This window comes from Enhydra lutris, unplaced genomic scaffold (assembly GCF_002288905.1).
Source record: "Enhydra lutris kenyoni isolate GAN:26980312 unplaced genomic scaffold, ASM228890v2 scaffoldscaffold36, whole genome shotgun sequence".
In the NCBI taxonomy this organism is placed as follows: domain Eukaryota; kingdom Metazoa; phylum Chordata; class Mammalia; order Carnivora; family Mustelidae; genus Enhydra; species Enhydra lutris.
The window spans coordinates 17,520,803-17,547,645 of record NW_019154120.1 but is presented as its reverse complement, the minus strand read 5'-3'; the positions used below and the strand labels follow the sequence as shown (position 1 = coordinate 17,547,645).

General features: G+C 46.6%; 1 protein-coding gene across 3 annotated transcripts in view; it reads left to right on the top strand.

Moving 5' to 3' along the window:
* Positions 1-26,843, top strand: part of LOC111154313 (neural precursor cell expressed, developmentally down-regulated 4-like, E3 ubiquitin protein ligase) — a 336,163-nt gene that overhangs the window by 250,765 nt on the left and 58,555 nt on the right. For all 3 annotated transcript variants that reach the window (XM_022513830.1, XM_022513831.1, XM_022513829.1), the window contains 7 exons: positions 5,677-5,727; positions 14,029-14,090; positions 14,253-14,355; positions 16,004-16,170; positions 22,972-23,104; positions 24,230-24,406; positions 26,720-26,794. In XM_022513830.1, the coding sequence (XP_022369538.1) occupies positions 5,677-5,727; positions 14,029-14,090; positions 14,253-14,355; positions 16,004-16,170; positions 22,972-23,104; positions 24,230-24,406; positions 26,720-26,794 (768 nt within the window). The remainder of the gene's footprint in view (positions 1-5,676; positions 5,728-14,028; positions 14,091-14,252; positions 14,356-16,003; positions 16,171-22,971; positions 23,105-24,229; positions 24,407-26,719; positions 26,795-26,843) is intronic.

The window sequence follows — 26,843 nt, the reverse complement described above, 5'->3', positions numbered from 1 at the left end:
GTCCCTTTGGGTCCACACACAAGTGCCATCTCACAGCCGTTGGGACGGGGTGGGGCTGCACCTTGATGAAGGCCCGGCCTCTCCGGCTTCAGTCTTCACCAGCGCCGTGCTGCTGTGCTGTTCGCTCCTTCGATTTCATGTTCTGAATGTTGAGCCAAGTGTCCTTTAAAAGGGATAATCTTGGTGCACCCGGGTGGCTCAGTGGGTTAAGCCGCTGCCTTCGTCTCAGGTCATGATCCCAGGGTCCTGGGATCGAGCCCCTGGTCGGGCTCTCTGCTCAGCAGGGAGCCTGTTTCCCCCTCTCTCTTTGCCTGCCTCTCTGCATACTTGTCTGTCAGATAAATAAATAAAATCTTAAAAAGGGGGGTGGATAATCTTCCCCATCACACATTCCTCCAGCATGATTAAATTCTGCCTGCCGTCCCAGTGCGGTGTCACAGGAGCCTCTAACGGTCCTGGTCCCACAGGAGCCTCTAACGGTCCTGGTCCCGTGGGTTTGCCCCGACTTCTTCCTGACACAGAAGTCTTGTTTGTTGTTGTAAATAAGAGCTGACGTCTCTAGGACACACCTTGCTGTCCCAGTGAAGGCAGGTCTCATCCCTCAACTCAGAAAACTGAATGGTGGAGGGGCAGGCAATGTGAAAGTCGAATGTGTTTCTTTGAAAAAATACCTGAACTTGATTTGGTTTTGTGTTCTGGGGCCTGCCTGGTGAGTTCTGGCAAGAGCACGTGCATTCAGGGAGCATCCCGTGATGGCACGTTTGGTTTTTTAGTGGGATGCCACTCGACCGTTTGACGAAGGAACTTCTGGGACCTATTTTTGAAGCCATTTACCTTGACAGCCAGAGGCACCTGGGGCTGAAACATGGATTTTGCAGTGTGTGGGGCGGGTGGAGGCTGGACTCACGCACGCCCTCTGCGGAAGCCACAGCCATTCTGTCTGCGTGGCCAAGGCCAATGTGTGGGGCAAGTAGAGGGAGAAGCAAGCCCGTCTGCCCTTCTCTTGTGTGTGGTGGCACAGCCGGCTTCATGCTTCGGTGAGGAGTAGACCGCACCCGCCACTCAGTGCGGATCGACACTCAGGTGACTCTCCAGACACGACGCTGTCCAGTTCAGATATTTATAACATTTTGTCTAAAAGTGTCTGTAAAAGGTTCTGAAGCCATTCATTATTTAGATCATTCAGACCACATACTTCCCAAGTCACTCTAAAAATAGAACCCGTTTCCCCCATCGACTGAGTTCCGGTGCCGGAGTGCGGGCCATGTGCTTTGGAAGGAAGGGGCAGATGGGGATGTGGCATGTAATGGTTCGGTGGGAAAGCAGAGGGTTGGGCTCCTGGGTGGCTCAGTCAGTGAAGCGACTGCCTTCGGCCCAGGTCATGATCTCAGGGTCCTGGGATCCAGTTCCACCCTGGGCTCCCTGCTCAGCGGGAAGCCTCTTCTCCCTCTCTCTGCCCGCCACTCGCCCCGCTTGTGCTCTCTCTCTCTCTTCCTCTTTCTCTCTGTCAAGTAAATAAATCTTTTTTTTAAAAAAAGCCAAGGATTCTTTTTCTGGCTTGGTGTTAGAGCTGTGATGTGTACCTTAGCTCATAATAGGCAAAAATCTAGTCATGCTCTATCTTTCCTCCCAAATTCTTTTTCTGTAGTTTGTGTTCTGATTCCTCTGTATGTCTCTTCCATTTGTCCTGAGAAATTCTAAATATCATCTTCCTGGAAGTCACTGCTTAATAATTTCTAGGATAAAACCCCAGGCAATTGGTGTAATACCGAATGGTTTCTGCTTAATGTAGTTTGAGAGGCTTTTAAACTTTTTGATCTTGAGGCCAAAAAAGGAAATTTAGATCATAACTTAGTACACATTCTCAGATGTATGTAACAGAAACGGTTTTCTTGAATCACTGTGTTCATGTGAGGCACTCCTGTTTTCTGTCTCATTCTCCTGAACTTCTAAAAAATGCTTCTCCTGGGCTGCCAGTGGGATTACAGCTCCTGTGCCCCGGGCCCAGTCAGTTAAGCGTCAGATTCCTGGTGTCGGCTCAGGTCATGAGCTCAAGCTCCATGTTGGGCTCTGCACCCAGCAGGGAGTCTGCTTGAGATTCTCTCTCATTGTCGCTCTTGCTTTCTCTCTGGTGAATAAGTAAATCTTAAAAAAAAAAAAAAAAAAAAAAAAAAACTCACTGCCCAGCGGTACCTGCGTGCACCCTTCTCTTTCTTCTGGTGCTTTTCTCCCCACACAGTGTCTTCTCTCCCTTCCGCTTGCATGTGACACGCAGAGTCCCAGCCCTGTTCTCACTGCAACCTCTGTGGTACTCCTGATGTCACGTCCTTCGATGTGACCTTTAGCTTCTAACCTAAAGACTGAAAGTCTCTGTTGTTTGTGTTCTTTGAGAAGTTGAGTCTCATTTCTTTAGTGAGGGCCACAGAGCCTGGTGTCCACTTGACGGCCGGCAGCCCAGGCCAGTGTCTGCGGGCAAACTTGGGAGACGTCCGAGGGCCGTCCTAGGGCTTCACCAGAGCTGTTGTCCTGGTCCCCAGGCTTCAGGTTCCAGTGGCATTCACATGGGTGGCAGCTTCCCTCTCCGTGGCGATGGCACACACTAGTCCCTTTCCTTTTTATTTAAATGGGGAGAGTTATTTTAAGGGTGGTGGGGGGGACAGTGTGTAAGATAGTTAATCGTCGCCTAGTGGGCAGGCTCCAGGACCGCGTCTGGTGTAGTGACTTCACGTTTCCAGTAATGGAATATAGATCTTTGCTGCGCCTTATCGGACACGTTTCAGGGGCTCCATTTGGCCTTGTCATTACGTTGGAAAATAATTTGGTGGCTTGTCAGAAGGGCACATTTGTAACCGTGTTAGTAACCGGCACATTTTCAGCCTCTAGAATAGCATGACGGGTAATTAAGGCTGGGATGGACAGCAGTTACTCAACACTTAACAGTAAGCGCAAGGAATGCCCGTGTTCACTGTACACGCTGAAACCGGTTTGGCTTTGTAGGCTCTCGTAGGTGACTTACTGCTTGCGGGAGATACCTGCGGTGTAGAAATTAGGAAAATTGATTAATGTATTTTCATAACATTGGTGTAAGATGCCATCCTGTGGCAGCAGGGACGTCAGGAAGCTGTGCTGGCCTTAACGTTGTCTGTGCGGGGGCCCATGGTGGGGGTCCTGCCACAGCAGCCCCACCCGGGTGTCCTTGACACGGCCCTGCTTCTAAATCTTGCCATAAAGACCACGAGTAGGCTCTCTGAACCCCTTCCTAGCTATCTTCTGTGGAACTGAAGATGTGTTATAAAATTGGTGTGTTGTCATTAACCTAAACGCTTTACGTTTCCTGAAGTTTCTGTGGTTCTAGCAGCAGTGGGCTGGTTTGAAAACATAGATCTCACCACACATTCTGTTTGGTGAAACCTTCGTGTAAGCCAGTTTCTTTTAACCTGGTGCTGTTCCGTACTTTTATGTTCCGCCTGTCTTCTTAAAAATCTGGTCTTTCCACGGTCACCCTTGGTGCAAACCAGAGAGACCCTTCGGTCTGCTCTGTGGGCGAGGTTGCTTCATCTTCGGCTGTTTGAGAATCGGTGTGTTCCGTTGAGTGCAAAGACCTGTTCATGTCCAAGTGCAGCTGCTGAACCTGACCTCAGGCGCCAGGGGTCCAGTTTCCTGCCCGCCGAGGAAAGCAGAGTCCGAACAGGAGACACTGTCACAGAGAACGCCCCACACGGGCATTTTCATAGGACTGTCACACTGCTCTCATCACAGTCCCTTCCCGTCCGTGTAGTACTGAGCCAGTGTCCCAGGGAGAAGCCCAGAACCTGTGCACAGGCTGGTTACTGAGCCATAGGATGGAGTACTCATTTGTAGCCCAGACTCTAGAACCAGCCCGCCCAAGCAGGGCTACCTTGGAGAGGTCCCACACCGCTCTGGTCTCTGGGTTCTGTGAAATGAGCATCATCATAACACCCACCTCCTACAGTTGAAGTGAGACTCAGAGTGGCCCGAGCACGGCACCTGCTTCACTCCTGTAGCCCTTTAGTGGCAGGTGCCTGGGCCAAGCTGCGGGCCCTTGCCCGGGTTAGAACTCTGACCACCTCTCCCCAGCAGCAGAACTTGGGTAGTGGGTGTTTTGTAAGTTTTTATTAAGATGCATTGAGGTTAATAACTGAGGAGTAGCATTTCAGAGATGGGAGGGTATGAAACTCCTTTAGGTAATAAGCCCATCTTCTTCTGATATGTTTTTCCTTCATTGGTGGCAGCAGGGGACGGGGGCAGGTGGCAGTACCACTACTTACGTAGACGTTCAACTTACTGTTTGTAGTCAGCACACCTCTGGTTTTTGATCATGGAGTTAACTACCATCCCCACTAGCTACATTAAATCAGTCAAATGGAGAGTGGGAATGCCCCCATTACTTTGGCTGATGAAGATGTCTGCCTTTTCTGGACCTTCGGCTGATGGCTGCTGTTTCAGGTCTACAGCATTAATCGGCACCTGTAGCGTCGTGTTAGATGATTTTTCACTGTCCTCCGTGCATCACTGAGAGGAGGCAGGTAGCTTTCTAGCTAATAGGATTTTTTTTAACTACCTAAAAGGCAGTCCTGAGCTTGCAGCAGATCATTCCAGTGAATCTCATTCGTATTTCCCAGATGCTGCTTTATAAATGCGAGAAGAGAGGTTTTTCAAATACATTTAAAAAGTAGTTTGTGTAAATTAGAGAATTCCTCAGTAAACCAGGGAAGAGTGAAAATAAGAGGCCAGGATTTGGGGTTAGGAGGTCTGGATTCTCTCTCGGGCTTTCAGGCTGGCTGTGGGACAGGTCGGATCACAGAACTTCCTGAGCTTTTAGGCATTTGAATGTGGTAGAAGCAACTACGTGTGTTTATGTAAGGGTAACAGACTTACACCCTGGGGTCACCGGAGTGTCAGAAGCTCTGACGCAGGCACCCTGCAGCAGGGCGTAGAGGCAGCAAGACCTGTCAGACGCCCTGTGGTCCAGGCTGGTGACCCCAGAAACCTGAGTTACGACTTCCCACGGGACTCCCAGAGTCTGGAAGGGGGCTTGTGAGCGCCTCCAAGTGAATGTCATCCAAGTCTCAAGTCAGAAAGGTCTATGCTGTGTGGTAGCACAGAGGCAGGAAGAAGTATGTTACGCCCAGAAATTAACCAGCAAACTAATCCATGAACTTGGATTCCAAAGTAGCGTACTTAAAAGATTGAAAGCTTGAGGCCCCCCCCCCCACTTTTTTTTGGTGAGAAGTAATTTCTAAGATTTATTGATCACTAGATTACTTCACTTTCCCTGGACTCTCAGCTCTCAGGAAGCTCTTTACAGCACTTAATAAATACTAGGGTGTTGCCAACATTCCATTACTGTCTTCTCTATAAACTGGGCCACCTGCGACCCCAAACCCTGTGTGGTCCTGCGTATCCCTTCCCTTACTGAAGGCGTGCTCCCCAGTTCCAAGACTTGATTTGTTTCCGTTCAGTTGGGTAGCAGCCGCCCTACAGGGCTGCCGACTGTCACCACACAACACTGTGACAATACCCGGGACTTAGGTGGCGTCTTTCATCCACGACTTACCGCAGAAACGTCGTATTAAAGAAACACTAAACATTTTTAAGATTGTTGATACTCAGTGGAGAGATGGGGACACTAACTCTTCGCTTTCTTCTCCACAGACGCGGGACGACTTCCTGGGACAGGTGGACATACCTCTCAGTCATCTCCCGGTAAGGACCGTCAACCTGTTTCGTGGGGCATGCTGGGAGCAGTGCTTTCTAATTGTTTCCGGGTGGGTGTATTTCAGAGCAGTATTTCCTCAAGGCAACTTCGGAGCAGGCTGAAACGAAGAGCGTGTGTTCAGGCCCCTGTCCCTTTCTAGAAAGTGGTCCTTTCGGGGGGACAGGAGAGAGCTTAATTGAAAATCAGGCGTCTCTAAATCATCCACGTATCCCTGTCTCCATCACCAGCCACCGCCTCTTCTGGCCTTCCTTTTGTCACATCATGGAGCAGCTCCCTTTCTCTGTCACACCCTCCTCCTTGTCATGGAATGTCTTTACTTTCAGATTCATCCCTTGGGTCTGATCAGACATTCATTCCCATTGTCTAGAATTACAAATGTGTTTCTCGGGTTACAGCCGTACAAGCGAGTGCTTCCCAGATTCGGGTGTATGGCTTTGCTCGGGCAGCATGGAGCCACAAGTGACAAGTTCACTCACTGTCCTGAGTGAACTTGTCAGCTGCAAGCACCCATTCAACTTGAGAAATTACACTGAGTTAGCGGACAGGGTGTTGCTACTGTTCCTACCTGCTCAGATGAGTAGCAGAGTTTGGGGGGTTTTTGACCTATAACTGAGGTGAAAGGTGTCTTCCGCGTGCCCCAGAGGCAATATAGGGAGGAGGGGAGACAGGACCCGGAGGCCTTGGTGGAAGGCGGATCAGCTCGGGGTTTTCACTTTGTCCTGTCCCCCATCCTGGCCCTTCTTCCTCTGGGCATCACAAAGTGACTCAAGTAGCATCACCTAGGGGAGGGTAAATCCAACGTTTCTGCCTTTCAAGGGCATTTTATTAATTTTTTTAATGCTTCATGTGAGCGAATAGCTTAAGTAGTCTATAAACTAAAATGAGTTAAACCACCTAGGGGAAGTCTGCTGCTGTGTTGAAATCATGGCTCTTGCCGTATGTTAAGTACCAAGAAAGACTGTGTCTTTCCCAGGAAGCTCAGAAGATGTGTTGTGAAGGCATGAGATAGCGAGCAGCGGATTCTTACTTACTCAGGGGAGCTGTTAAGGAAGAAAGGTTTCAAGCACATTCCCTTCCAAAAAATCGGAAGCAAAACTGATACCATTAAAATATTTTTGTTTCTGTCTAAAAAGGTGAAGCTCCAAGGCACTCATGGAGGGTGACTGTGTGTGTATGACACCGGCTCCATGAGCCGTCAGAAACCTTGTTATCCTTCTAGAGCCCCGTTGAGCGGATATGGAAGTCCCAGTGTTGGCGACACACACCTCCATGTCTGGGGGTCTTCTGTTTCTGCTCTTCAGTTCGAAGCTGTCATCTCACATTTTGAGGCAGTGAGGGTTGGCCAGTTCTTTTGTGGGTATCCCTAACCAGCCACCCTTTTCCCTGACATAAAAACCAACTCTCGGCCAAGGCAGATGATGTACTAATAGTCTCTGAGAGGCGTGAGTGGGATCTGTCAGGCAGCCTGCTCCGACAGTCCCGGGTTTGAGCGAGTGAGTGCACGTTGGTTTTGAAAGGTTGGGTGGAAGGGGCGCCTGGGTGGCTCAGTGAGTTAAAGCCTCTACCTTAGGCTCAGGTCATGTTTTCAGGGTCCTGGGATTGAGCCCCACATCAGGCTCTGCTCAGCTCTGCTTCTCTTCCTCTCTCTGCCTGCTTGTGATCTGTCAAATAAATAAATAAATAAAATCTTTTTTAAAAAAAGAAAGGTTGGGCAGGACTCACAGAGGACAGAGCAGTGTTGCTCTCCAGAGACGGAGGCCGTAGAGGGAACAGTGCAGCTTCGGGTTTGGGTGGAGGCAAGAGTGAGCCTTCAGCGGAGGAAGCGGTGACGGGGCTGGAAGCTGGAGTAGAAAGCGGCCAGTGAAAGGAAGTAGCCGGCGAGTGCCTGGAGGGAACTGAGAACTTCTCAGTGACCTGAGCCAGGGGCGCGAGGGAGCGCCCTGCTTCACATCTGCGCCATGGTGACCTTGCGTGGAGTGCAGCAGTCTCCAGACTGACGATGGGCTGGCTTTCTGAGCCACCGAAGTCCGGGAAGTGGACCACAGAGGAGGCAGGAGTGGACCGAGGGTGCATCCTTCACCTTCCACGTGGTGGTGAGACGCAGCGAGCGTATTCTGAGTGGACGCGGCTTTTTGGGCTGGGGACTTGAGGGGCTGCCATGTGGAAGGTTGATCATACGTGAGGGGAGCTCATGGGAAAATCACACAGTGTCCTTATATTTTGGGGAACACAGGTGTGGCTGGGAGAAACGGATGTCAGCATTTGATTGTGTTTTGTGGAGTCAGGGGTGGTCGCTCTTGATAGCTCCGTGACCATCGTCGAGGCAGATTATATATGGCCCAGAGAGGCAGTTTTTGTCAACATCATCAAAGTTTAGGTTAAAGAGATTAGGAAAATTGTCTCCTTAGCAGTGAGAAAAGACAGGGAGAGCAGTAATGTAGTATTGTGGTGGTAAATTTGCCATTCCCGAGCCAGGCGAGCCTTTTCGAGGTTGGAGGTGTCTGGGCTTTGATTATTAACCTCATGCAGCCCCGTTAGCGGATGGAGCATGCGCTCCTGCACAGCTCTTTGCTCTCGGACGTGATCCAGGGTCCGCGGAGGAGTCCAGGCAGGCCGCTTCCCCCTCCCGCAGCCCGGCGTCGTCACTCGTGACAGCAGCCACGTGCGCTGGCTGAGCCTTTGAAATGAGGCCGATATGGCGAAGGAGCTGAGTTTATCATGTTTATTTCAGTTTATCATTTATTTATCATTATTTCAGGTTAATTAATTAAAATTTTAAATTTAAAAACTTTGCCGCATGTGGCAAATGGCACCATATTGAATGGCACATGGGAAGGTGAGACCGAGTGTCCTGGCTTGGGTAAAAAAAAGTATGATTCTGGATTCCCCTTTCCTCAGATTATAATTCCAGCTGTTAGAGGGGTTCCCAAACCCCCACCAGTTTTACATAGTGATTTATCATTTGTTTTTTTACCCCCTACCTGAGGCTTTTTTTTTTTTTTTTAATTCTACACGTCAGATATACTAAGAAAATTTAATTTAGGTCATAATAAAAAGCCCAGTTGTTTGAAATTACAGAAATTAAAAAAAATTTTTTTGTTATTTTTTAAAAATCCATATTAACAAAATACCTCATTGCATTTGCATTCATGTGCATGTGTGCGGACAGACACACTTATTTTAAGGCATTTTATTTTATTTTATGACCTTTTAAACCAAGAATGAGGCATTATCTTATTGCCACAAGATACCACGATCTTTTATTTCTTTTAAAAAAAAATCCTCTCTGTCTTGATTGTGGTCTAAGAGATTGCCTTAATTTCAGTGAAGCCCTTTTCTAAGTCAGGAGCTTCATGGAGAAGATCCAGGACAGCAGAACTAAGCTCAGTGTAATCTCTTGTGATTATTACATTATTTTTGATAATTTAAATCCTATTTTGTGTTTCGTGTATGTTTGAAAAATAACTTACTTTAGGCCCAGCAATTGATGTGAGTCCGCTGAAGAACCTTCGTTCCTTGCTGAAATTCTAGAGGCGTGTTGGCTCCGCTGGCGAGGGGATATTGGTGTTGCCGTGTAAAACCTTTTAGGATCTTAGGAGTGGCTTGCCTAAGCTGTCTATACTAGGCAGCTCTCATTTGACTGACCCTCCCCGCCCTCGCCAGAAGTCTGGAGGGTCAGAGCGACCCTTCCCACTGGTGCCCGTGGGAAGTCACAAACGCCTTGGCATCTTGGACCTGGTGCACGAGGGTCCTCCCTGGTCCCCTGCCCGGCATCAGGTCCCTGGACTGCGGCCTTGCTGGACCCTGTGGGCTGGTGCGAGGGGCTGAGTTGGCATTCTGCCAGGGTGACAAGTGACAGAGGCACTCGGGAGAGGCAGGGCGGCAAGGTGCACCCCACGGGCCAGTGTCACCACCTCAGTTCACCACCACAGTGGCCAGAGGAGGCCCGTGTCAGCTCTGTCCTTGTCCCCTAACCAGGAAAGGGGAAGGGTGGTTCGTCTGAAAGGAAGTAACCTTGTTTCCCGTTCTTCTGATGGTGGAACCCTCTGTGCTTTATACCCCTCAGATGCTTCTCGAGGGGGAAGCAAGTCCTTTTGGACCTGGGATTTACTTTTCATCCTTCCTCGGCCCTCAGAGTCCAGCTTTATTCCTGGAAGAAAACATGGGAAGGAAACAGGACACGAGCTCGGGACTGGAGGGACGTCTATGTCCTTTGCTCCCATTCTAGATGAGCCATTCATCTTCCATACTTCTTGTCCGTTTTACTTCTTCTGAGGGCAGGAGTGAGGAAGAGGAGAGGGTAGATAAGGTTGGTGGTCCGACCTTTGATGCAGATCTGAGAATTCAGAAAACATCAGTTCATGTTCACGGGAGTCTCCGAAGGTCAGGTTTTAAAAGATCTCTCCAGAATTGTTGGGCCAGACCCAGGAGATGGGCAAGTCGCCTTGGTGACCTTAATAAGCTAGTAATCCTTTCTGGGCCTCTGTGTTGTCACCTGTAAAAGGAGGGTGGGTGCAGAGAGGACCCCGGGTGTCCATCCTGCTCTGGGAGGCCACATCGTCACTGCCCCATGGCTCAGCAGAGGCACAGATCACCAAGATAACATGAGTGTCACCTGGGAGACTCAGGCCGCAGGGCTCGCTGGAGGTGTGCAGAGGAGGGGAGACTCAGTAATTTAGGAAGGTTACCCTCCCAGCCTCACATCTGTATGGCAGCCAAGACAGAGCTGCTCGTCTTGTTTGTCTGTTCCCGAACGGGGTGGGGGGTTTGCGCTTGGGTCACCTCAGCTGTAACCCAGCTGCAAGGCTCGATTGCGCTTCAGCTACCGTTTTTCCATCTGTTCCTGAAACGCGGGTATCATGGTGTTGAAAAAGTTCATGACTTTCATGTTCACGTTTTAGGACTTCAAGTTTCATGACTTGCCTTTACTTGTTACTTAGAGGCAAAATAACTCCGAGGCTGGTACTAACAGCAGATGGACATCTTCTGGCAGGCGCTTCCCTCTTTCACTTCTGCGATTTTCCTGGACTCCTCCTTCCGTAGTGTCACCCCTGTCCTTGGAGCCCCCAACCCCCCCACCACCACCCCACCCCATTCAGCTATGAAATCTCTGTGTCCCTGGGAAACACGCTGGGGTGAATAGAGCTCTTCTAAGAACATCAGTTTCTCCTGTTGTCGTCAGGTGCGGCTCGGGGCACTGAGGGTAGTGTTTGGATTTCAGTTCTCCGGAACAAAGCATGGTCACAGTGGTGGCGTTGTTCCGGGTGCCTTGGCCGTACTTGAAGCTAAGTCAGATGATGAGCACCTCTTTTCTTTTTACGGCTGGTTGCAGGGTAATGGTTCCCTCTCATGTGTGTAGAATTCAGTGTCCCAGAGCGTAGAGGGGCCTGACACCATTTGTCTACGCCCTGCATTTGACAGATGAGGTTACCTGCACCCAGACAGGGAGGTGACTCGCCCAGTGATCGTAGGTTGGCGGCAGTGCTCGGCCACACCCCGCGTTCTTCTCGCAGTGACTGCGGTTCTTCAAGGTGGAAGTGCTGTCTGTACAAAAGGTTTTCTTGGGAACGTGCGGTGCCCCGGAACAGGAGGCAGCTGTGTGTTGGAGATGGTTTTTAACCAATGCTGTCCTGGGAATCTCTACGGGGCTTTTTTCCAGCCAGTAGGATCTGGTAGGACCCTGAGTAATGCCAGAAAGAGTCCTGTCACTCTTAAGGCGGTCACCATCTTGTTCGCGTGCAAGAATTTCCATGGAGGTGAACTTTCATTATTTTTTTTTAAAGATCTTATTTATTTATTATAGGGAGAAAGAGAGCATGAGAGGGGAGAAGGTCAGAGGGAGAAGCAGACTCCCCACGGAGCTGGGAGCCCAGTGCGGGGCTCGATCCCTGGACTCCGGGATCATGACCTGAGCCCAAGGCAGTGGCTTAACCAACTGAGCCACCCAGGCACCCTGAATTTTCATTATCTAATGCCCTGCCTTTTATTGGAGAACATAGAGGTAGCAGTATTCACAAGTGACATGAGAATGAGAATTAGCTGCTGGGGACAAATGGCCAGCGTGTGTGAAGTGTGCTGGGTGCCCTTGCAAGGACTTCATCAAACCGACTCAGTTGATTGGTTTACAACAACTCTGTGAGATCCTGTTACGACCCCAGTTTTTAGATGAGGTCACTGAAGCACAGAGAGGTAAGGGACTTGCCCTTGGCCGCATGGCTCTGCCAGTAATGAGGCCAGGACACAGACCGGGAAGTCTGCCTCTTCATCTGTGTGGTGTTGGGCATTTGAACTGGAGTTGTGTGGACAAGTTCACTTTCAGGGGAGTCTGTGCAAGCTCTGTGGTTTCCTCTGCTCACTGGCTCTTGTGCTCTCTGCTGACCCCAGACCCCCCTCATGCCTGCTAAGGATCCTGTAGTTTGGTTCGTGCAGGATCTTGTAGCCAGTTTTCCCAGCTTGAACTATCCTTCCTGCCAGTAGTCCACCTGTCCAGACTTGCCCATTCATCTCCACGTGGACCACACATCCCCAAACCATTTTGATCCCCAAGTTGAGAATCAGCCTCTGCCCTCCACCCCAGGTCCCACGGAATGTGATCTCTCCACATTGGTGAATCTGTTCCACCTTAAGTTAAAGTTACTCGTTGCTACCACGGTCCCTGTTACACATCCTTGTTACTCTCAGGGAAGGCACCATGTTGTAGCCACGCATCTTTCCCGTGGGTATTGTTCTAAAAACTAGTTGTGGTTAAATAAATGAGAAAAGGAAGAAATGCAGTAGTATTCTTGATTAATACGTTTTCCATAAGAAGTGGTATATATTTGGAAACCTTTTTCTTCAGAAAATGTTTCCAGAATGTCTAGCAGGACTGCCTTAAAGTGGACCGCCCAGAGAGTATAATTGACTTCCTTCAGCAACCGTGAATTTTCATGACCTTGATCAGATGAATCCATCAGCTGCTCGTACAAGTGCCTGCTTCGTGCCAGGCAGTGTTTCTGCCACCAGGCATTTACTGGTGAGCAAATCCAGGTCTCCGATCTCATGAGCTTAATTCTGAGAGTGATAGATGACAAATTAGTAAATAAGTGAATAAGATAATTTCAGATGGCGTAAGGCGGGGGAGGATAACCGGGATGCTCTGATAGAGGGTGGTAGGGGAAGCAGGCGGTGGCAGTTAGGATATAGTGTCTGCACATATGACCTGGGATCTCACACCTGGGTTCCAGAGTGGAACTCGCTGAGGCCATTTGGAGGCAGAGCTGTCCAGCAGAAGGACCGGCTAAGGCAGGATCAGACGTGATGTGCACCAGGAGAGATGAGGCCAGGATCCTTGGAGCAAGGGCCAAATGGAAAGGCTGGTTCACAGTGACGTTACAAGTAGTTAAGAGCTAGGTTATGTTTAATCTCGTAGGACATACAGGAGAGAATGTTCAGTTTATTGTAAGCAGAGTGGGAAGCGATTGGAGTTCAATGTAGGGAATGACATGAGGTATTTCAGGTATAAATATATACATGCATCCCTCTGATACAAGTCAGTACATCATGATACCATGGTTTGTCTCTTTCACTACGAAAGTAAATATTTTGCCTTATTTTAAAGAGCCTAGGCATTTGAGGCTTTGCTACCTACAGTATTTAAAAATTAATTAAATAATAACATTTATTTTTCCAACTTCCTTCTTGCTCTGACCAGTGAATTCGGCACAATGAGTACTGATTTCTTTAAAAAATATCACAGTTACCTTTCCTAGCTTCATGAAATATGTACCAGCAAGAGGCTGATCAATGGTGCTATCTCGAATGGTCTCCATGGAGCGGATAGTCTTAATCAGTTATCTTGGGCTAATGATATGATACTCCAATGTTAAATGTAAAGCAAAATCGCCTTCACAGGCATATTTTCCTGTTAACTCCATTTTTAGGTTTCTTGGATCACAGGGACAGGAAGGCACCAGTGGCCACTGGTTCTTCAGAATTAGCGAGCATTGAGATTGAGGCCTGCACCCTGTGGTTAGAAATTAGACTTGGCAGCGATGACTATAATTTTGTCATTTGTCTAAGGCTGGGGTTGGCTCCTAAAAATGGGTGTCGATAGTGACATCTAGTGGATCCTGGGTAAAGTTTTGTGACCTATAAAATAATTCGCCGTCAACTACGGGGTGAGGAAGAACCAACCCCGTTTTTACCTCCCCATGTTCTAAAACACCGGCATGTGTTCTCTGTGACCCAGTTTGGTGTATCTGAAATACAACAGTATCAAGAGTTTTGAAACTTACTCTTTCTTCCTATAGACAGAAGATCCGACCATGGAGCGACCCTATACCTTTAAGGATTTTCTCCTTAGACCAAGAAGGTGAGGCTTCGGGGTACAGGTGTCCTTCGTGCTTTGTCATTGGTTTTCTCTGAGGAAGATTTTGCATTCTTTTCCTTTTGTGTCTTTTTTAAAAAGTCATCATAAATACGAAAGATGTAACCAAGTCATGTCCTTTATAACCAATTTTCTTCCATTACGCAGTCATAAATCTCGAGTTAAGGGATTTTTGCGATTGAAAATGGCCTATATGCCGAAAAACGGAGGTCAGGATGAGGAAAACAATGAGCAGAGGGATGACATGGAGGTAAGTTGCAGAGCTGCAGGCCTTCGTCTGTTTTCTTTGCCCAAGATCGTGTAATATTTCATGTAAGACTTTATAATTTAAGGAAATAAAGGTGGATAAAACTTAACTATAGAGAAATGTACATGGGTCTTTGAATCTGTGTTCCTCTACTGATGTCATTGGCTTCTCTTAAAAATAAATAAATTAAAAAAATAAACTTCTCATTTTATGTTACAGCACTCATAATTGAGGAGGCTTCTCTTGACAAAATGCTGTATCCGCATTTTGTGGCCAGCCCCTTGCCTGTGTGAAACTCGGCTTACCCTATTTCATGCTCTTATTTCTTTGGACTTGAGCTCGTTGTAAATTTCCTCAGAGTGCTTGGAATTGCTTCAAAGCGGATGAAATGATTTAGAAAAGCTCTTCCAAGTTTCTTACGCATTTGGCCCACAGGTGATGCATTAGGAAAGCTCTCCTCTAGAAAAGCCATTTTGGAAGTGGCTGTCCAGAGGAATTTTTCTTCCCTCCTGGTGTGGCTAGCTGCCTTTCGTAACTCCCTAGTCCCATGCCTAGATCGCGGGGCCCACCTTCCCCGTCATGCTTCAGGCCGTGCTGTTGCATTAGACAGATTTTCCCGTTCTGAAAATCTGCATTAAACGGGGCCTCTCTGGGGCTTACTTGCACATCTGTTTGCAGCTGTGGCATATACATGATACGTGAATTATGTGTTATGGGCTTGTTATCGGAACCCTCTCCAGGCCAAGTGGTCACATTTCCGGGCCGTGTTTGACTTGTGCACGTTCTCTCTATGGAGAGGAGTGAAGCGGGTGGTAGGCATGTATGTATGAACGTTAAGATTTCATGAGCACATCGGCCGATTTTTATCTCAAATCCGGGGAATTTTTTACACTCTTGTAGCTTTCCAACTGCACTAACCCGTGAATGAGTTTAATTTTCCAGTGACTTTACTAGGGGATGTTAGGAGGGAATACTTAATGCCGAAAATATGTGTTGCAAAAATGTAACTCATGACTCTGGTACCATGAAGCTTGTCGATGGGGCGAGCAGCAAGTGGGGAGGGCCTCAGTGGAAAGCCGCTCCTGGGTTTCTGCTCTCATGCTCATACTCGATGCAGAGTGGGAGCCTTCCAGGCTTCTGGAGTTGGCCACGGTGCCATCCTGCCTGGGGAGTGATAGAGCCTGGCCCCTTGTGCTGTGATCTCTGGTAGAGCACACACGTGGTACAGCTCATCGGCCCGGCTCCCTCTTACCTTATGGGGGCGTCAAAAAGACAGCAGTGGTAACGTGACCCATGTCCCTGGCACGGTTCTGCACAGCCCTGTGGAGGCCTTCAGGTCAGAGTAAACCCATCTGCGGAAAGAACATACGGGAATCAACACACTGTGTACGTATTCAAAGCTGTGTTGCTCTGTACAGTGCAGTCACGTTCAAAGGCAGCACAATTAATTGGTCATTGCTCAGAATTTTTTTTTGAGACTCTTCTAGAATTGACCCCCCCCTCTTTGGGAAGGTCTTCGCACGTGGCTCATGAAGCCACTGAACGAGCCAGAGTGCCAAGGAGCAAGGAAGGACCCAGAGCACCCCATGATTGTTTCTCCTCACGTCCACAGGGCCCACCTCAATAATCTTAATTTGCTTTTATTCCACAGCATGGCTGGGAGGTCGTGGACTCCAATGACTCGGCCTCTCAGCATCAGGAGGAGCTCCCTCCCCCGCCACTGCCCCCCGGCTGGGAAGAGAAGGTGGACAATCTCGGTCGGACCTACTACGTCAACCACAACAACCGGACCACTCAGTGGCACCGACCAAGCCTGATGTGAGTACCGTCCCGTGGACGGGAACCGGGTCAGAGGGTGGAGCGGGGTAGCTCCTGGGGGCAAATAGAGTGGTCAGTCCTGGATCAGAGAAAGTGTGTGGTCTTACGGGGAGACCACCTTCTTCTTCATTTAGTTAAAGAGCACAGGAGCCCATCAGAATTCACTTGTGCTAGAGAAGCACCTCTTGCCTTTGTTTCGTGTTCACCTGTTCTGAGTATGAACTAATTCATTTTGTATGTCTTTTTATGTAGGCTCATGAAATAGAGGTTATTTTTCCTAAGTGTATCTTAAAGGTGGTGGTGCTGTCACTTCCTTCGTACTCCTCTTCCTCTCCTGACTAACCCACAATGGAAAACAGCAGGCACATAGGCTGTGCAGTTTTCTCTGAAGTTTTTGGATTTTTACTCCCTTTAATTATTTGATTTGGGAACACAACTTATTTTTTTCCTTTTTGGGAAATTTGTAAATCACCCCCTTGATCTCACTAGACACTCTCGGGAGGGTTGCTAGCTCAGTTAGTCATTACTGTTTATTCTGTTCCCTCACTAGCCTCTGGGATAGTGAATTGATTACTGTTTTGTTCACACAGCAATTTTGTATTTGAAGGTAGAAAATAAACACTAGTTAAACCTTAGCTGCACTAAAAAAGGATTTGAAGCAGCTTGCTTTTAAATCATGGTATACAGCAAGACCAAAACTGTTACTATATAATAAAAAGCAAAGCAAAATATTAAAAGAAGGAAAAGTAAAAACTTTGAAGATTTGAGCTCCCTAGCAGCCAAGACAGGGAGGGTAATTATCAATGAGTTATATAATTTTCAATATATAATAAAAATAAGTATATTAAGTGACATCATTCTCTCTTTAACCCAGACTCTGAAATAAATTTGCTAATGATGGTTTTTAAACAAATCTATTAGCAATGTGATGGGTGGTGGTGTCAGTAAGCCTCTTATCTTTAGATGTTCCAGAGAGGTTCTGCTTATGACCATGGGTTGGGAAGGTAGCCAAGAAGTCTGGTCCAGGTTTTATTTAAGTTGTAGATGAATCCAGTCCTTCCTGAGCCCCCGGGTGGGTTCCTGTGCATATCAGCTGTCTTTGGTCAGCCCTAGACCCAGCTCATCATTCACAGGATAGTGTCAGCATCCGAAATCCAAATGATGAGCTCTTCTTCTGTTGTGATTTTTTTTTTCCCATAGAAATACAAGTGGAAATGGTTTACTTAATTCTTTCCTTTTTATTTTTTACTGTTTTCCCTTGGCTTAATCACCATTGCTGTTGTGAAACCGTTTTAAGCCATTTGACTATTGGACACCCCCCCCCCACATCAGCTTAGTTGCATGTCGTGATCGGGAATCTTGAATCAATCTCAGTAGCTGTACCCTAAGGAAGGCGCCGTTATCTTCCTTTGCTGAACATCACTGGACACATCCCATTCTGTGGACCACAGTGTCCTATAACCTCTATAGAAAAGTGACCACTAGCAGCTCACAAAGAAATAACTAATGGCCATAAATAATGTGTAAAAAATACTCACCATTATAATCATGCAGACTGAATGAAGTCTGTTATTTTGGGGTAAGTGGAAATCTTTGCTTTTTCTGCCTCCCAGAGTTTTGAGACTCTGATGAGGAAGTTCCTGAGAAAAGACTTCGGATGTTTCTGTAAGCATACCACCGTGGTGGCAATGTCCCAGAGAACTAAACCAAAGCAGAAGAGATCATTTCTGCTGGGCGGGCTCATCCGTTGTCCAGAGGGACATGGGAAAAATGCAGCTCCTCATCCAAGGTCAGGTTCACATGTAGTTTAGGGAGTGGTCAGTGGCATGACTGTCCCCATCCCTGCGGCAGCTCTGCCAAAGAGGGTGAACCAGGAAGGATATCAGCAGAGCCCAGGTGGGGCCCAGGGCGTGTGTCCTCTCCAGTGGGCATTGCTTCTAGAAAACAAGAGAAGAGTTAGTTTCCACAGTAACCTCTTCATCCTGTCTGAACGGTTTCAGGAATTTGAGTTGCTTTCTCCTTAACTTCACTTGGTTTGGCCAGAAACCCTCAAGACTTCCAGAATTATTTTAAAGTACTGTTCTGATTAAAAAAATAACTACTTTCATAATTCAGTGTTTACAGAATACTGCCACACTCTTGGGGAGAAAATTGATATTAAGAAGTGTCTTTGTTTTTTTTTTTTTTAATTTTTTTTTTTTTTAAGATTTTTATTTATTTGAGAGCATGAGCAGGTGGGGGGGTTTGGGATGGGGGCAGAGGCAGAGGGAGAAGCAGGCTCCCCGCTGAGCAGGGAGCCCAACAGGGTGCTCCATCCCAGGAACCTGGGGTCCTGACCTGGGCCGAAGGCACATGCTCCACTGACCGAGCCACCCAGGCACCCCTACAAGTGTCTTCATTAAAAAGCTCGCTGTGTCTGAGGACGTGAGACCCTGAAAACCCTATGCTAAAGCAAAGAGTTAAGGCCGTCTCAGTGACTCTGGTCTTCCCCAGTTCATGAGGCCTGTCCTCCGAACTTGAACCGCCTGAAAAATCTGCGGTGACAGCTCGTTGCCCTCCGGCTATTCTTGACGCTCCCGCACCCTGTCTCTTGCCAGATCCCCCACCCACAGCCATAAACCCACAGTGTGTCGAGTGGCTGGACCTTACACAGCTGCCGTCTGATCCCTTTCTTCTCCGCCCTGTGGACGTGGTAACGCGCCCCCCACCCCTACCCCAGACCGGAACAGAGCTGGAAGGCCCCTGTTCTTCCGGCTGCCTTAGAGGTCAGCTTCCCCCGGCATAGCATGGAGCACACAGTGCTCCCCCTTGCCAAGTTGGAGCTGGGACGGTGTTTTCTTCTCACAGATCCGCCCCTTAAGCGCCTGGCACCAAGGAGGAGCTCAGCAAAGTGCCTCGTAACTGAATGAATGAGCGCAGATGACTCATTTCGGAAAGTGATCCCCAGGCATGCGGTTTAGTGAACCGTCTAGGTCTGCATGTAGAATTCCAGGATGGAAGGCTGATGGCGGAATGCTCCCAGCTCTCTCCAGACTGAGGGTGTCTTTTAAAACACCCCTAATGTTAGAATTCTCCTTGACCCTATTTAAAATGTTAGCTGTAAGCTCTTTACTGTAAAAAAACAAACAAACAAAAAAAAACCACAATTTTAGGGGCACCTGGGTGGTACAGTCCATCTGAGCACCGGACTCCTGGTTTCAGTTTGGGTCAGATGGACTGTACCACCCAGGCGCCCCTAAAATTGTGGGTTTTTTTGTTTTTTTGTTTTTTTACAGTAAAGAGCTTACAGCTAACATTTTACATGGGACTGAGCCCCACAGCAGGCTCCTCACGGGCTTGAGGTTCTCTTGCTCTCTGCCCCTCCCACTCGTGTTTTCTCTCTCTTTCTCCTCTCAGAATCTTTAACAAATACAATTTTAAAAACATGCTGAAGGAATGAAATTAAGGTTATAAATGAAGATGAACTTGAGACTGAAACAATTCCATTTCCTCTCTTTCTGATATACTTTGTACATCTTCTGTCATAGCAACAATGTTATCCTCGCGCAGTAACTCCCATACGGGAGTGATCTCACGCGGATCTTCCTTGGCACTGAACTTGATAAGCTGATGGTTTATCTTGCCTTTATCCACTTGTATATTTCCCATGAACGTCAAATGAAGAATATGTATATGAAGTCAGTGACTGAAGAATATTGAAATAAGTTTGATAAAATATTGGCTTGCCCCCAGTAAAGTCGTTTTTGTTTTAATCTTTCAGCTCAGAAATATTTTTAAACGTTCATCTTCCCATTAGTGACTCTAAATTTCCACTTTCAGCAATCCTCACATTCAGTTTCTTAATGATACGCCAAAGGCCTTCTTTGTGTGAACATTTCCACTTTATCACTAAAGATGGTAAAAACCCAGGTTTGGAATTTCAAAATCAGAGTTATCTTCTCTGTGCTATTTAGTTGTTTCTGGTTCACGCCGATTACTATTGTATAAGCCAGTGGGATGAGAAAGATTTGCATAATTGATTTTAGGTGCACCCCTTTTAAAAGTAAGTCCTTCCAAAGCAATGGAATTTTATATACTTCTGAGAGACAGAAAATGCAGGCATCATGGTATTAAAAGCTCATTTCTTCTCAACCTCTCAGAACTCCCTGTAGCCTTACAAGTATGCATTAGGACCTGGCACAAAGCACATGCACCTTAGTCACTCATTCTTGACTGAATAAATGTTGATTAGCCTTGCAAGTGAAGATTTAAAATTTTGATGAAACTCTTATATACATAGAATATTTTAAAATAGGCCAGTCATAGGGTACCTGGGTGGCTCAGTCAGTTAAGCTGGTGAGACCCTTCGGCTCAGGTCACGAGGGAGTCTGCTTGAGATTCTTGGCTCTCTGTCTCTCTCTGCCCTTCCCCCCAACTTGTGTCCATCCACTCACCCCCCCCTTCTCTCTCAAAAAAATCTTTAAAAAAAAAAAAAAAAAAAAAAAAACCAGTCATAGAAAGTGAAATTGCTTCCATCCTTATTAAAAAGGGAAAGGATAATGTTAAGTTTCCTTTGCCATCTTACCTGCTTCTAAAATTTTTTTACATATTTTGGAAAGAATTTCATTCTGGTCATTTCCAAGTATTTTTCTGTTCTGTAATAACTTACTACTCTTTATAATCATTGTGTGTATTAAGAATTGAATGTTGTGTTAAAAGGTCTGTGACAACATAAAATCACAAATGTAGATATTACCTTTTCTAACCTGTCCAACAAAGTGTCTTTTTTTTTATAATCATTTTGTTTTGGTAGTTTCAGAAATACATTTGTATCCTTCTGTGTCCCTTGATTTTAACTATTTTCTCTATAGCCAAAGAGGTTTCAGTTTTCTATTTTAGGCTAGTTATAGTTCAGTAAGAAAATATGCGAGATTTTTATTTCTGTTAGAGTTCCAAAGTTTATGTATTGTGTATGCAGGTACAGGAGAACTTAACTGATTCAGATTTTAGTAAGGAATTGTCATTCTAATGCTGATTAGATGGAAGCTGACCATATTACCATGTTTACCAGAAGTTAATGTAAAGATGTTTTTTGGAAATACACTATTTCTGAAATGGGCTTTGAAGGGTTATTTGTTTACTCATTCATAAGGTTTTATTTATTTGAGAGAGAGAGTCAGCATAAGTGGGGGAGAAGGAGAAGCAGGCTCCCCGCAGAGCAGGAAGCCCAACGTGGGGCTCGATCCCAGGACCCTGGGATCATGACCTGAGCTGAAGGCAAACGCTTAACCCACTGAGCCACCCAGGCGCCCCAGGAGTCACCTATTTATTTGTAGGCAGTGGTATTCACTATTCCAGGGATCCAACAGGCTTTTTATTGGGATATAGTAAAAGTTAAAGAGTATATTTGAATATTTTAAAACCTGTGTTACAGGACGAATCTATCAAGAGGGTTCTTGATTAGTACTCTCTTCCAATTAGTCTGAAATAATGTTTTCAAATATTTTGAAAGGTTAACTTGCAATAATCATTTTTTTTTAAACTGAATAGGGTGTCCTATTCAGAGAGTTTTGAGTTTTCTCCAAAAAACATTTGGATCTTTAAACTTCTCTAAAAGCCAGCAAGTAGTATTTCTCCCAAACGGTGATTGCCTGTAATTTACTGCAAAAATTTTCAAGATTGAATTGATGCTTTCAGAGCCTGAACTAAGATATATGACCAAAAAAAAGAAGGGGGAAAAAAAAAAAAAACCAGCACATGAAGTTACAGTGTTCAAATTCCCCTTCATTTGGAAAGTTACCACCTGATGTTTGTGTAAATTTTTTAAAGTGGTTTAAGAGGGAAAAATACGGTGTCCTGATTCAGAGATTCTGTCAAAATGTAACCCACGGGGGCACCTGGGTGGTTCAGTGGGTTAAGCCTCTGCCTTTGGCTCGGGTCATGATCTCAGGGTCCTGGGATCGAGCCCTGCATCAGGCTCTCCGCTCAGCAGGGAGCCTGCTTCCCCCCCCACCCCCGCCGCCAACCTCTCTGCCTACTTGTGATCTGTCTGTCAAATAAATCAATAAAATATAAAAAAAAAAAAATGTAACCCACGGCAACCAAAGAAATTAATGTTGGACCAGGAGCACTTCTCTCCAGATCTCAGCTTTGAGTTTGTCGTATTTCTATTCTTTGGCCGTTGTTAAAGACCAAAAGTTGCTGCCTTGGCATTGGTAAGTCTCTTCGTAGGGTCATGACCGACTGGCCCCAAATCTGAGACCCGTCACCTGTCCTTTGAGAAACCTGCCTTATCACTAGAGTAAACGGATGGAGGGCTGTGATTTCTCTCTCTTTTTTTTTTCTTTTTAAGATTTTATTTATTAGAGAATGAGTGGTGGGGAAGGGCAGAGGGAGAGAGAGAGAGAAGCAGACTCCTTGCCGAGCAGGAAGCCCCATGGGGCTTGATCCCAGGACTCCGGGGTCATGATCTGAGCTGAAGACAAGATTCTTAACCAGCTGAGCCACCCAGGCGCCCCAGGGTTGTGATTCTTAAATACTAAAGTACCTTTTGCAGTTTATGCCTGAAAAATACTCAGAGCCATCACCCCTGATGCATTTCAACACTGTATCTGTTGGATTGAAATGAACCTGCAACTATACTTAGCCTGGCTTTGTGGGGAGAATTCTCCCACTTACCGGCCATCTGGTTATCAGTGTCACACAGGATGACCCTGACATGTCTGTGAGGGGAAGGCCCCTGGAGAGCGCTGGACTGTGGCCCGGGTGCCGGGGACCAGTGCGGGCTCTCCCGGCTCACTTACCCTTGCCCCGCATCCCCAGGGACGTGTCCTCCGAGTCGGACAGCAACATCAGGCAGATCAACCAGGAGGCCGCACACCGGCGCTTCCGCTCCCGCAGGCACATCAGCGAGGACCTGGAACCCGAGCCCGGCGAGGGTGGAGACGGCCCAGAGGTAAGCTGGACCCTGCGGCCTCCGCACAGCTTACCTTCGTGTGCCCCAGGTTGCTTCCGAGTCCTTGGTTTTGCTCTGGGTAAATGAGGTCTAAAAACAGGCGATCGGGGTCTCCCGGCCCACTGACGACCATTGGGGTGTTCCTTCATTTAGGAAGTGCTTACAGGAGTTGTGTTTGATGAATACATGTGTCTGTGCATTACAGAAGGGGGTGACATTGTTTCTAATAGTGGAAATCTTGATACTTTCACTGAATAATTTACTTTTCCCCAGAGTCTGACCGTATGTTACTGAATAACAACGTGGTTGTCCTGTTTCTGCGGTTGAATGAGCTCTGTAACTTGTGTGGGTACCACGAGCTTTCACTGAGCGGTGTTGACAACATCATGAAAGAGATTTATTACCAAGAAGATAGAAATTTGGGTGAATTTAGGAAGGTTTATTATTTTTCCCCTTAAATGTTTATGGTAAATCGCTAGAGGAAAAATTAGGAATTGAACAACAAATGAGCAATTACCGTAACTTCATGCAGCCTTAACCAACTCAGTTTCCTTACTAAAAATCCATTCTTTCCAGCCCGTGTGTTAGGAAGAGGATCATTCACAAAATGTTCCAGCGCTCAAATTTGGAAAAGCAAAATTAATTATTAATTCACTAAAAGTTATTTAACAGCACTTTTAATTACAGCTTATAGCATCTCTGCTGTTTTCATTTTGACTCCTCAGCAGTAAAAGAAAATCCCTGAAAATTGTGAATGCATTCCTGAGAACATTTTAACCCATGCATGTAGTCACTCCTGCTAGAAGTGATTCACTGCTCGGAGGGGTGGTGGTACACAGTGGTTAAGAACGCGGCCCCTCGAGCCAGGCTTCCTTGGATCCATGCCTGGCCCTGCCACTTCCTCGCTCTGTCCTCTTTGGCATGTTACACTCCGTGCCTCGGTTTTCTCATCTGTCAGTTAGGGTAGTATTCACATCTTCCTTGTGCTTACAGAGGAGGTTGTGTGTCTTCTTAGTGCCGGGTAAGTGTTAATTATAGTTAATATAATGGTTATTGTTGTTGGCAAGGTGACGAGAGGATCCCTTGTTCCTGCCATTTACGCCTGCGTCTCTCACTCCTTGATAGCCTTGGGAGACCATTTCCGAAGAAGTGAACATCACTGGAGACTCCCTCAGTCTGTCACTGCCCCCACCGCCGTCCTCTCCAGGGTCTCGGACCAGCCCTCAGGAGCTGTCTGAGGAACTGAGCAGAAGGCTTCAGATCACTCCAGACTCCAATGGGGAGCAGTTTGGTTCTTTGATTGTAAGTGATGGTCCTGTTTGAATGAGAAGTTGAGCAAATGTTTTACCATTTCTTACTGCCTTAAGAGAGTCTTGTGTGCAAATAATGATCAAGATTCTGCCAGCTCCCAGAGAACTCTTACATTTTCCAAAGCTCTGCCTTTCCTAAGAGGATGATACCAAAATTAGTCCAAGCAGGTGAGACTCTTTCTTGATTTGTAAGAACTCAAGTAAATAAGAGTCCATGACTTTTTTTTAACCAACTGTGACCCAGAATGTCTTTTCCCAGCCAAAGGCTCATAAATAGTACCTTCATCACAAAGGTGGTAGTTCACACTGGGACCTAAGAGTCATTGGGCCTCTCAATGAGTTCTCTAATATGTACTCTGCTGCACCCTTCATCATTCTCATGTCATAGATGAGGCATGATGTTGAAGGGACCCATCCAAGACAAAGTTAGAATGGGAGACAGAAGACCTCCCCTAAGTCCGAGAGAACAAATCCTTAAGAAAGATTATGAAGTTGTGGCACGGACCTCAGGGTAACATTTGAACTCGGGTTCTCCACCACTGGGGACCCTCTTTCTAGAAACTTTGGATGGGGCTGAGCCCCAGTAAGAAGCAGCATGAAGTCCTCCCTGTTTGCCAACACAAAACCGTGCAGAAAAGTCCATAGGAAAAACACCTGCTTGTATGTAAAGTTGAGAACAAATGCAGTCTGAATGTTTCTCAAGAAATTGAACGTAAAGATGTGTTATAGTAAATGATAGTAGTCACTCCACTGAAAATGGCATCCTAGAAAAATAGTCGTTATTACAGCCATAGCAGACGGTAGTGGATGGGAGGACCTTGTCAGTTGTAAAAGCACGTGAGTGTTCACAGAGTCGTTACTCCTTCAGTTACAGTGATTTCATTTAAAGACACCATTGGCCTATATTGTATGAGTCAATGTGATTACTCAGCTAATGGGGCTTTATATTAAAATTCTATAAATGTTTTTTAGAGAGAGAAACAGCACTGAGATAAAAAATTTAATACTAAAAGGACAGGGGGATATTTGCATTAGTGAAACTGTTGCTGTGGAAACGACCTAAGCAACGAAGCCATATTTAAAACCTATAAAAGGTAGTAAGTAATGCAAGAACCACAGCAGGTGTCCACCTCTATTCTACCAAGTAAAATAATCAACATTTTCTTCAGCATTAGTATTAAGTTAGTATCTCCACTTATTTTTATGGGTACCTGCCTGCATTTAATTATTCCAGGTGCATAAAATACTTTCAACATCCAAGTGCAAACAAACAAAAGATCCAAGTGCTGAAGTCAGTATTATTTTAAGATTGTTTTGAATCTGATTCAGCGATTAAGAATGTCTTGGGAAAAAAAGAATACGGGACTCCTGGATTTTGCTTCTCAGGGTCACTCCATATTCAAAGACAGTAGCATGCCCTTTTACTAGCGAAGGAATCCTTCATGCTAACCATTGTGGAAGGACACGAATAGGGCCCCATCACTGAGGCAGAGTCTGTCTGACTTGACCCCACTTCACTTACCATTGCAGAATACCATGAATCAGGGAGTGCTACGCACATACTTCTCCCACGGGTGAACCAGTTGCTGATTAGACATGTGGCCTGTGTGTGTGTGTGGCCTACTGCTGTTCCCTGATTGGATCTGTGAGGCTTTTTCCCTCAGAATACAGATTAATACAAACGAGTGGAGGAACATTATACATCACACACTTGATGTTTTAGCTTAACGTCCCTATTTTCCCTTCCTCCTGTTCTGTACGACTTCAGCTCCATTTAGAATCCAAAATGATAAATGTGTGAGCCTTAAAAGTAGCACAGGAACAGGTCTGAGTTCTCTGGACTTTGACTCCAGCAGACCCTGTCTGTAGAAACGTGCAAGAAATGTCTGATGACCGCGTGTCAGTATTTGGTCGTCTGTTCGCGGCTCAGGGGAGCTTACCCCACGGGCGCATCCCAAAGCAAAGCAAGGACTGCCAGCTTCCCATTTCCATTTGTAGAGCAATACGGGAGCCTTACACTGGCCTCTTGAGTCCCCTTTCTTGTTTTGGCCTCTTCCTCCTATTTTTGCTGTGCCTCCTTCCCAAGGACCAGTGAGAATCCCAGTCCGCCCAAAGCGCTTGATAATGCAAGATTACTCGACTGCTGGATTACTTACTGTGTGGCTCAGGAAAGCTGGTGTTTCGTTTAATTACCTTCTGATACCAAAGAGCACTCGGGAGGCTTGAGGGACCTTTTTCTTAAGCCAGTGAACCTTGTTCCTGTGCCTGTGTTTTCATAATGCTCCATGTCCTTTCCTCCCTTCAGCAGAGAGAACCGTCCTCAAGGTTGCGGTCCTGCAGTGTCACGGACGCGGTCGCCGAGCAGGCTCATCTACCACCGGTAACCACGCCCCCCGCCGGTCCCTGGTTGTCTGACATGGCTTGTATTT